The sequence below is a fragment of the Malaclemys terrapin genome, chromosome 1, assembly GCF_027887155.1.
Source record: "Malaclemys terrapin pileata isolate rMalTer1 chromosome 1, rMalTer1.hap1, whole genome shotgun sequence".
Classification (NCBI taxonomy): Eukaryota; Metazoa; Chordata; order Testudines; family Emydidae; genus Malaclemys; species Malaclemys terrapin.
The window spans coordinates 142,732,995-142,744,286 of NC_071505.1; the positions used below are offsets into that span (position 1 = coordinate 142,732,995).

The 11,292-nt window shown below is 50.2% G+C and overlaps 1 protein-coding gene across 1 annotated transcript; it reads right to left on the reverse strand.

Moving 5' to 3' along the window:
- Positions 1-377: 377 nt before the first annotated feature.
- Positions 378-9,808, reverse strand: LAG3 (lymphocyte activating 3). The gene is made up of 8 exons (XM_054041791.1): positions 9,693-9,808; positions 9,249-9,420; positions 8,858-9,084; positions 8,266-8,523; positions 7,718-8,011; positions 7,008-7,298; positions 6,617-6,735; positions 378-1,042 (listed from the first exon to the last, which is right to left on the reverse strand). The coding sequence occupies exons 1-8, from the start codon at positions 9,745-9,747 to the stop codon at positions 932-934; spliced, it is 1,527 nt and encodes a 508-aa protein (XP_053897766.1). The 5' UTR covers positions 9,748-9,808; the 3' UTR covers positions 378-931.
- Between the last annotated feature and the right edge of the window lie 1,484 nt (positions 9,809-11,292).

Below are 11,292 nucleotides of genomic sequence, written 5' to 3' on the forward strand. Positions count from 1 at the left end.
ATCCTCGTGTGGGACACTTGACAGGTTAATGCCCCACACTGGGGGGAAATGATAGGGATGTTCAATGATCACGAGTGGTCAGGAGCTCTTGCGTTGACGTCTCATCAGAAAGAGTGAATGGTACAGAGACAGAGAAAAGGACGGATAGAGCGTGTAACTTTTCCTTCTCTGGTACCATTTTGTTTTCCCTCCTGAAAGGCCAGAAGCCAACAATCTACAGCAGGAAAACAAAAATAAAAGTGAAATCCACAGAAGGGGGGCAGATTTCAGGGAAGCTGCTTCACACAGACAACCAGATGCAAACAATGTGCTAGACAGGCCCATTTCACCCCAAATGCACACAGAGACCAAAGGGTTTTCAGTGGGGGGGTTTTATTGCAGGATATTTTCTTCTGAGTGCTAATAAACTATAACAAAAACTCAACAGTGCAATATCTCTGGCTGCAGGATCCGCTGTGCCAGTGAATAAATGCCGGAGCAGGGTGCTTATGGGATACAGAGAGGGAAGTTGGCAGTGGGAAGTTAAATGCCCTGTGGGCAAAGGGGAGCCAGGTCTCTGCCAATCTCCCCATCTGTTAAAGGCCACTCACACCCCTCCAAGGAAGGAGAAAGGCCAAAGGAGACAAAGGGTGTGAGAGAAACAAATGGAAGTGAAACAGGTTATGAACACTGGAGTCCTCCATCTCCGAAAAGGAAGCTCAGAAACCTGTACAACCCCCCATCCCAACCTTCCTGCACCCAGGTGACTCCCATCTCCTTTGTCATATGACTCCCACTCCCTCAGCAGTGGCATAGTCCCCAGGCTGTGTCCATGTGACCTCCATGCCCTCTGGACAAGTCTGAATGGTTCCCATCCCCCAGCTGTGTAGCAGAGTCTTGTTTTCCTATCAAAGTGCTTGCCATTCTGATTGACTTTGTGCCTTCTCTTCCATCAGCACTCTGTTTGCAGGCTTTTCCCTTCCTGGCCTTCATCTTTTCCTGCATTCCCTGGTGTGGGTGCGGTAACCACCCGCTCCAGTGCCGGGAAGGCTGGGGAGAATATCTGAAAGGGAAAAAGAAGAGATGATTGGGGAATGGATCTAGCATGGGCTCCATCCTGCCCCAGCATGATGCTTACATCTGGCCCCTGGGTCTGAATAGCCACTGTAGGTCTTATCCCTCAGGGGCCTAGATGGTTACAGAGAGAACCCCAGGAATCCTGATTTCTACTTCTTCCTGTTCTAACCCACTATACCCTTCTCTCTCACACACAACCAGGAATAGGATTCAGGAAACTTGACTCCCAGTTTCCCTTGCTGTAACTACTATACTCCAGTCCTCTCCTAGAGCTGAGAAGAACAACCCAGGAGTCATGCTCCATAGTCAAGTTCCCTTTCCTGTGGAGAATGCTGGCTTGATATTATGCTGTGTATAGTTGAGTTATGCCTTTAATGTGGTGGCCTTAATCTATGAAAGGAGCAAAGAGCCATTATGATGATCTAGTCTAACCTCCTATGTAAACCCACCCAGAGAACCCACCCAGGAATTGCTGCATCAAGCCCATAACTTCTGGTTGAGTTAGAGCATATCTTTCAGAAAGACATTCAGTCTTGATTGAAAGACTCCAAGTGATGAAGAATCCACCGTAACCCTTGGTAAATTGTTCCAATGGTTAATCACACTTGCTGCTAAATACAGATTAGAAACAAGGTGCAACCTTTTATCTAGCTTCAACTCAGACATTGGAGCTTACTATGCCTTTTTCTGCTAGATTAAAGAGCTGTCTACTATCAGAAATCCCTTCCCTGTGTAGATACTTGTAACCGGTGATCAATTCACCTATTAACTTCTCTTGGTGAAACTAAATAAATTGAGCTTCTTAAGTCTCTCATGGTGAGACAGGCTTTCCAGACCTTGAATCATTCAAAATATACTCAGGAGCACTATCCTGTGGATACATAGCTCTAATAGTATTGAAAGGTTCAGGGTCACCTCTACTGAAGTACACTTTGGGGCGTTACTCTTCAAGTGTACCATGGGTTCTCAGCTTGAGCTTTGTGACCTCCAGGTGGGTGATGAACAGGGGCTTGTCCTTTCTATATTGCGAAATAGGGATAGGGATAACCCTGCTAGATGAGAGCAGTCCCCATTATAGAAAAAGAGGTCCTCATATTAAAAGATTTTGAGCGCCAGTCTACATCTACACTACAGCTGGGATCAACACCGAGATCAGTCCACCGGCAATTGATTTAGCGGGTCTAGTGAAGACCCACAAAATTGACAGATCACTCTCCAGTCAACCCCTGTACTCTACCCACGATGAGAAGAATAAGGTAAGTTGACAGGAGAGTTTCTCCTGTCAATCCCCTGCAGTAACTCGACTTAAGGTACATTGACTCCAGCTTAGTTATTCATGTAGCTGGAGTTGTGTAGCATAGGTCGACTTACTGTAATAGTGTAGACATAGCCCCAGTAAAGTATACGAAAAGCAGGAAGCCTATGAGAGAATAATTGGGTCCTATGGGTGTTGGGGGGATACCTAACAAAGACCTGCTCTTTAGTGGTGACAAAGCTGAGGCACTGCGAGAGGCTAAAGTCTGAAAAAAGGAGATCCGAGAACAAAGTCACCAGGAGTTGATGGGACCTGGGTCTGATGCTGCTAACAAGAATATGCAGCCTCATTAAAATCAGCAAGTGTACATTGATCCTGATAATTACACATCAGTGAGTCTGACCTCAGCCCCAGAAAAACTGTAGCATGAAAGTTACCATAGAACAGGAAAATTGGTTGAAACAATAATTAGAGCACTATAAAACCCTTAGAAGAACATGATCTGATAGCTAGAAACTAGTGCCTGCAAAGGAAAATCATGCCACTCTAATCTATTAGAATTCTCTGAATGAGTCAGCAGTATTATGAATAAAGAATGACCCAGTTGCCATGACGACGGGGGGGGGGGGAGATTTCAGAAGACTTGGACAAAGTCCCTTCTGAGATGCTGTTAAGGAATTAAGTAGCATGGTGTGAAAGGTTAAGTTTTATCATGGATCAGAAACAGGCGAACAGAGAGAAAGTAGGAATAAATGATACATTTTCATCATGGCCAAAGGTTAGTAGTGGTGTGCCACAAGGTTCTGTACTAGGACAGGTGTCTACCATGTTTATATGTGTACAATTTTTTTAAGTGCCTAAAAGACTTAGGCGTACAACTGGCGAGAAAATGGGGGCATCCCCCACAGAAAATTTTGACTTCTTGGTGGGAAAAAAAAATCAAACCTAAATATTTTTGGCCAAACACTAACACTTTCCATTTGGAAATGCTACCAGTGACTCATGGGATTTGTAGTTTGGATGCCCCATGCCCACATTCTCCTCTATGGGCCAGGCACCCTGGTCAGTCTACATCTCCCCTCTTGTTGAGCCATTGTGGTGCATCATGGGAGTTCTACAGCCATGGTGCATCATGGAAGATGGTAGTCTGGTTGCAAAACTTGGCCCATAGAGAAGAATGGGGGCATGAGGCACCCAAACAACAACTCCCATGAGACACTTTTGGCATTTCCAAATTCAAATTTTGGATTCTCTGTGACAAGTCAAAAGTTTCTGAAAGAGTAATTTTTGCAAAAAATTTAATGTAGTCAAAAACTGAGTTTTCAATGAACCCTACTTAGGAGCCTGGAAGTAGCATTGTCAGAAGCAACTTGGCAATTTTTATTCACTTAAGGCCTGTTGAAGTGCAATAAGCCTTAGTTTCCCCAAGTACCTAAATCACTTTTGAAAATGTGACTTGAGATCCTAGGTCCTTCAGTGATTTTAAAAATTTACCTAGTCTGGAAAAGGGGATGAGCAGTGAAGTAGCAAAATATGCATATAGCACAACATTATTTAAGTTAAACAACACTGGAGAAGACAGAGCTAGCACAGAGTTCTGGATTCTCCATCACGGGCAATTTTTAAATCAAGATTGGATTTTTTTCCTAAAGAGATCTGCTCTAGTCCAAACAGGAATTAGGCTGGGGAAGTTCTATGGCCTGTGTTATACATGAGGTCAGACTAGCTTATGACAATGGTCCCTTCTGGCCTTGGAATCTATGAATCAAAGCTAGATGAATGGACATCACAATCGCAGATGAAACTCCGTGTAGACCAGAGGTCCCCAAAGTGTGAGGTACGCCCCCTAGAGGTGTGTGGAGCATGGGCAATGGATGAACCATAAGCTTGGGGACCTCTGGTCTACACTGAGTTTCATCTGACATTGGGGGCCTTGGGCCAGAGCATGAGCAGGGCTGTTTGGGGGAAGCACAGCCTTCCCCAGCCTATTATACCTGCCGCCCATAGCATGGAGGAAAGTCCAGGAGGGGTTGGGGGAGGGGGGGAGAAAGAGGGCATGGCAGGGCACAGACCAGCCTCTAGGGGTGTGGGGAGGGAGCACCATCCAGCCCTTCCCTACCCCCAGCTCTGCTCCAGTCCCACTCATGGCCCTGTCCCCAGCCTCGACGTGGCTTGGCTCCCAGCCTCGGCCCCTGGCCATGGCCCCACTCAGGCCCACACCCAGCTGTGGCCCCAGCCTTGACCCCCTTGCCCCTGTCTGTATCTCCCTGCCCCAAGCCACAGCCCCACTCCTGGCCCTGGAGGCAGACAGGGTAAGGGAAGGGTGTGACCCTCAATAGTTTGGGGACCACTGGTGTAGGCAAATGCAAGGTAATTCACATTGAAAGCAATCTGAACTCCAACAATTTATTTGGTTTTAAATTAACCATAACCACTTATGGAAAAAGACCTAGACATTGTGTAATTGGGAAAAAAGTGGGGGGAGGGGGGAAAGGGGGAATCTCTGCTCACCAGGTAGCAGTAGTTAAAAAGCCAACAAAATATTAGCATGCACAGGAATGGGATGGAGAATACTACTGGAGCTATTCCTATGTCACTAGGAAAAATTAGTGACATGACCTTATCTGGTCACCCTTTCTCTAAAGAGAGATAGTAAAATAGAGTGGCTTCAGATATGAGTGATGAAAATGATGTGAGGCCTTGAAAGATTTCCTAATGAAAGACTGAGTTTGTTGTGTCTAGAGACAAGAGAAATAAGAAGGGATATTCTAGAGGAAAACAAAATTCTAACTGAGTGAGTCAGTCAGGATGAATTTATCATAACACAGAACAAAGATGATCAATAAAATTGAAAGACTGCAATTTCAAAATGGATAAAAGGGAAGAGTTTTTACACATTGCATAATGAGCCCCGGGAACTCACTGCCCCAGGATAATGTGGAAGCCAAGAGCTTAGCAGGATTCAAAAAGGTACTGGACATTTACATACACTGGAACAATTTACTAAGGGTCATGGTAGATTCTCCATCACTGGCCATTTTAAAATCAAGTTTGGATGTTTTTCCTAAAAGATCTGCTTCAGGAATTATCTTTGGAAGTTCTAGGGCCTGCGTTATACAAGAGGTCAGACTAGACCACCACAATGGTCCCTTCTGGCCTTGGAATCTATTAATCTATATGGGAATTGAGAACATCCACAATTACATTAGATCAGATTATGAAAAAGAAAGTACAACCACAATAGTTTGGAAGGGATATAAACCCTCATCCTTTAAGGCACAAGAGGACCTTAAACTGATAGGAGTTAAGAGGAAACTATAAATTGTCCACTAGAGGATATTTTCCCCTTCCTCTAAGGCATCTGGCACTTGGCCACTGTCAGAGACAGGACACTGGGCTAGCAGGACCACTGGGCTGATCCAGCCTGGCAATTCCTATATTCCCAGTACATACTGCATATGACCAGGACAGAGCTGGCAGGCAGGGCCGGCTTTAGCAAGCTTTAGCAAGCTTGCTGCAAGCCCCGCCCCCAGGACCCGAGCCGCGCCGCGGGGGGGACGGGGACAGGGGGAGCCGCGCCGCGGGGGCTGCGCGGGGGGGGATCCGAGCCGCGCGGGGGGGGTGGGGGGGATCCGAGCCACGCGGGGGGGGGGCTGCGCGGGGGGGGGGGGGGATCCGAGCCGCGCGGGGGGGGGCTGCGCGGGGGGGGGGGGGGAGATCCGAGCCGCGCAGCGGAAGCCGCGCCGGGGGGGGGAACCCGAGCCGCGGGGGGGGGGGGGGGGGGGGGGGGGAGAAGACAGGCTGGAGCCAAGCCGGGCCAGAGCCGCTGGGGCCTGCGGGAACGGGCCGCGCCTCCCCGGAGCCCTTCTCCCGCCCCCACCACAGCTTACCTTGTGCTGCTGGCCCGCCCCTGCTTCGTCTCAGACTCAGGGGAGGGGGCGGGGCGTGCAGGGGAGGGGAGGAGGGGGAAGTGAGCTGGGGGCGGGGCGGACAGCTGCAGCGCGGGGCCCTCTTGGCGCGGGGCCCAATTCAGCCGAATCGGCCTAAAGCCGGCCCTGCTGGCAGGCTACCCAATGTAGCCTCTTTGCCCTGCACACACAGCCCAACCTGAAGCAGGGTTGGCAGGCTTAGATGGGCTCAATCACAGCCCTTTCCCCCCTGGTTCTTCCCTCTCAGCTCTCCCATTCACTCTCCCTTTGTCATGCTACTCAGACACTTCTTTGACAGTTCTGCCCAAGGAGGAATGAACAATGGCCTTGGAGAGAGAAGACAGATGGACAGAGACAGGGCAATGGACTGACTCACCCTACGGTTCTGCAGGATCAAAGCCAGGATGGAGGCCACAAGCAGGAGAACGAGGACAAGGATAAGGCCAAAAGAGGTCTGCCCATCCAGAATGGGACGAGGATCAGAGAGCTGGGCACCTGTAAGGGGAAGTCACAGTTAGAAAGGAGAGTGAAAGGGAGGCGATTGGAATGGGAAAGGGATGGGATTGCACTGAGGGGGCTGACATTGGAAAGGGAATAGTAGAATTGGTCTGGCAGAGTGGGGGTGGGGAGTCAGGGGGGTTGGGACTAGTTCGGGGTATGGACGAGGTTTGGAAAATGTTGGCTGGTCAAGTGGAGCATAGATCTTGGGGCACAGGGAGATGGAAGTGGGGTGGAGTGGAGGGAATTGGGCACAGGGGAGACTGTACCTGTAATATACAGCTCATATTCCACAGCTCCCAGCCTCCCTTCTGAGCCATGGACACTGCACTCCCAGGTGCCGATATCCTCCTGGGACACATGGGTCAGTTCCAGGGTGGAACCCAGATAGTAGCGCTGGACTACTGGGCTCCTGGGAGTGACCTCAAATGAGCTCCCGTTGCTGAGGCCTGAACTCAGTTGCCTCCACTGAAAGTACTCGTGCCCCCTGGGGTGGGTGAGGCTGCAGATAAGCAGCAGACGAGAGCCTTCAGCGACTGGCCCTTTGATACTCGGGGTGACTGTGGGGGAGGGAAACAGAAATACCCTCAGCAAAGAAAGCAGAGCGTCTTCCTGCCCCACCCCTTCATCACCTCCTTCCTCTGTCACGTTCCTCCTTTTTCACTCTCACACCGTCTCTCATTGACTCCCTGGCTCCCGCCCCCCATTTTCCTACTTTAAGACAGATTTCTTAAAGAAAAATAATTGAACCACCATGAGAAACCTCCCTATAGCACAGCATCCTGTGGACAGAGAGACTCCACTCCTGTGCAGCTAAATGCCCAAGCTGAGACACAGGGTCTCTCCCCATGGGGAGGCTGGACAGGCCAAGAACAGCCCAAACTCACCACATTGGTGTGCAAGGAGATTTTCTCTAAGCCAGTGAAAGCCACTGGATGGGAAGAGTGCCCTTGGCATCCTCTTGGCTTCCATTGCTCACCTGTCATCACTGCCAAGGTCACATCCCTAGTGATGGTTGTGCCATGGACAGAGACAGCACAGCAGTATTGCCCTGCGTCCCATGGCCCCACCTCAGGGAGATGGAGGGTGAAGCTCCCGTTGCTCCCATTCCTGGAGATGCCCCATATTTCCAGATCCCCTCCTGCAAGATGGCTCCAGTGGACTGACACCCCTAGAATGCTGGAAGCACTGGGGTCTCGGTTCAGGAGGCAGGGAAGGTTTGCAGCAGATCCTACTGCAGCATAGACTACAGGAGAGGCTGGCCCAGCAAAACCTGGAGAAAACAAAGAGTGTAGGGCAACATTAGGTGGTATGAGGTCCACCAAACTGCAACAGAAGAGGAGGTTACCACCCTTTGTGGGGAGGGGATGCTGGGACAGAGGGGAGCCATGACTGGGAAAGCAGGGAGGGAAGCAAAGAGATCCAAGGAGGCTACTCACAATAAGGCAGGAGTTGGAGAGGAGGAGGCTATTGTGAGAGGCCAGAGGTCTCTGGGAGCTGAGAGGGTGAGTCGGAGGCCAGAGTTACCTAGAATTTGAAGGTTGAATGTGGCAGAAACTCTCTCATCATCCGAGTACGTGAGTTCGCAGCGCCAGGGCCCTGAATCGCTTACAGTTGTCCTGGAGATGGATAGAGCCCCATGGCGGGAACGGAACCTGCTGGAGATGGGGACCAGGCTGCCATTACGGAACCAGCGCATCCCCACAAGCTTAGCTGGATGACTGGAGTTGCAGTTTAGCAAGAGAGGCTCCGTTTCCACCAGGAGGCCTGGGGGATTGACAGTCACTGTGGAGAAGAAGGGAAAAGAGAAATTAATGTCACAGGGGAGCCCTAAAACCATTCCCTCTTTGGAGCTCCCAGCCCCTCTCTGCGGGGCATTGAAGGGACAACCAACCTGTCCTTGGTCTCCCCGTTTTCCTTGTGTTTATCACCTAGAGATTTCCCTCTCTGGAGCTCTCAACCCATGGGATGAAGACAGGGGAGTTGCCTAATCTCAGGAGGCTGCGTCTCATTTTCTAACCTGCTGTTGCAGTCCTGGGCTCCCCTCCCAGGACTTTTGGTCCTAACTGACAGTACCCTGCTGTTCCAGGGATCCCTGTTGGGCTCCAGCTTCTCGTACCTGTCACCATGCCCAGCTCCAACTGGCAGCGCCGAGTCTCCTTGCCATATCTCACCAGCGCCTCGTAATGGCCTGCATCGTCACTCAGTAGTGGCTCAATCCAGAGGGAGAAGTCCCCTTGGCGGAAGCCAGTTTCCCTAACTGAGGCTCGGGGCATCATGGATCGGGCTCTTTTCAGGAGACCACTGTACTCCACCTCCAGCACCATGTGGGGCTCTTTGTGGGAGCTGGGGATATGAGCAGGGGGAAATGAGTTAGTACTAGGACAGAGAGAGAAAGAGAGGGGAGGAAAGGCAGTGAGAGGGGATGGGAATCAAAGACTGTGGAAGAGGAGAAGAAATAGGAAAAGAATCAAAAAGCACAGCACCCCCACCCTCGCAGCCTGCATTACCTTTCCCCATGCCGCTCCCAGCGGACAGCTGTCTTCTCATACAGCTGCTTCCAGCTGCTCTGCAGCTCCTGAGGACTCAGGTGACAGGGGAGCACAACCAGGTCTCCCACTTTGGCCCACACCCTCTGCTCCCCCCTCTGCTCCTTTGGTGCTCCAGGGGAAGTACTGCTGGCTGCAACAAGACAGAGAACTGAGTGGGGGTGGGGGGGAGAGGGTTAGAAATGGGGGGTGGAGAAGTTTTTTTCCTGTCCTGAGAGGACCCTGCCAAGGAGAATGGAGGAGGGCTGGGGAGCAATATGGGAATAAGGGAACACTGAAGGGTCAGGAAAGCAAGATCTGCCAAGCGTTCAGCTTTGAATTGCTAAAATCCTGTGGACCAAGTAAACCCCCAAATATCCCCAGTGCAACTACCCTCCACCCCCAAAAATACTCAGCCCCCCTTACCATTGGTCACCAGCAGCATGAGGGTGAGAGACAGGGGCATAAATGCCAATGTCATGGTGGCATCAAGGAGACAAAGGGGATGTGTCTCCACACTCACTTCACCGCCAGAATGGATCCAAAGCTTCAAGGGATGAGTGAGAATGAGGCATGGACTGGACAAAGAAGGGGACAAGTGAGTGGGTCGGTCAGACTCTCTCGTTCACTTGCTCTCTCACTTGCTCTCTCTCGTTCTGAGAAAAGCCTGTTCCCTAGATGCCCTTATAATGCGGGTGGGCAGCTAATTTCCTCACAGCACTGAGAAGATGCGTCACAGCCAAGAAACCAGCATCAGACTGAGGCACGTGCAGAAAGAGATGGAGACAGAGGAAGGAGGAGTCAGAGATCGTGTTCTAAGCATCTTTTAGTGGAAATTCTCTCTCTGGGTTTCTGTTGTTTTCTTCACAGTTTCGCTTCTACCCAGACAGCGGAAAATTTGTAGAAGACACTTCCCAGCAAGTGCCCTTCATGTTTTTCTTTCATCTTACCTTTTTTGGTTTGATCTTTCCGCCAATTGTTTTAGTCTTTTCAAAATGCCTTGTTCCTCTTTCCATTTTTTCTTTTACTTTCTCAAATATATGCTTTCTTTTTCTGTTTTTCCAGTTCACAGGGGACACTAAATGAGGAGCTGCAAACAGGAAGGACAGGCAAATAACCCAAAAGGACTAAGCCTAGAGATGGCATAGGTCTTGGAACTAGGAGTGCTTGAAGTGGTTATCATATGCAGGGTTTACAGTTTGGTTCAATGGCTCTCAGCACCCTCCTTCCCTCCCCCCCCCCCCCACAAAAAAAAAAATTGTTCCAGCTTGGGGCCAGGAAATAAAGTAAGCTTCAGCCAGGACAAATGTGACTAGTAGATCCAAAACCCAGGACCACATTGGAAGGGAAATGGCCAGGAGGAGCTGAGGGAGGAGGCTGCAGAAAAGGTTACTGTGTTTTGGGGGCTGCATGGCAAGACATTGCATCCCTGAACAGGGAGGGAATGATCCCTTTCTATCCACTTTTGGGGAGACCCCACTTCAGGTCCTGTGATGTGGGAGCTTCTCCCAGCTCCCATGTAGGTGCTGGGAAGTTCAGGGAGAACGGAACTGAACTTTGCATAGTGCAATTCATAGATTCCCATCCCGTCACACATGGAGGGATTCTCTGAGGTGACAAGGGGGCCCCTTTTGTGGCTCATACTTTCCAGCACCCACTGGTTTTGGCTCTGACTTAATCATGCATTTGCCCTCCCTGGTGACTTCTGACTGTGCCCCCTTCTGTGCACACATCCCCCACTAACTGGAGTGGGCGGGGCCTCTCCCTGGGGTGGGGGAGCCCAGGGTGACTCAGGGTCACAATTCTACCTCTGCTGGAGAATCTCTTTCTCACTCTGTTTTTTGTCAGCAGAGTGATCAAGAGGGAGGAATAGGGAAACACAGAGAAGCAGGTAATAGAAAAGGAGAGGAGAGGTTGGAGAACACATTACAGTTAAAGCAGAGGGTGTTTTTCCTCCTGTTCAGCAAAAACAGTCCCTTGTGTCCGGTCTAAGCAGAGGGTATAGACTTTCCATTCCATTGAGTCA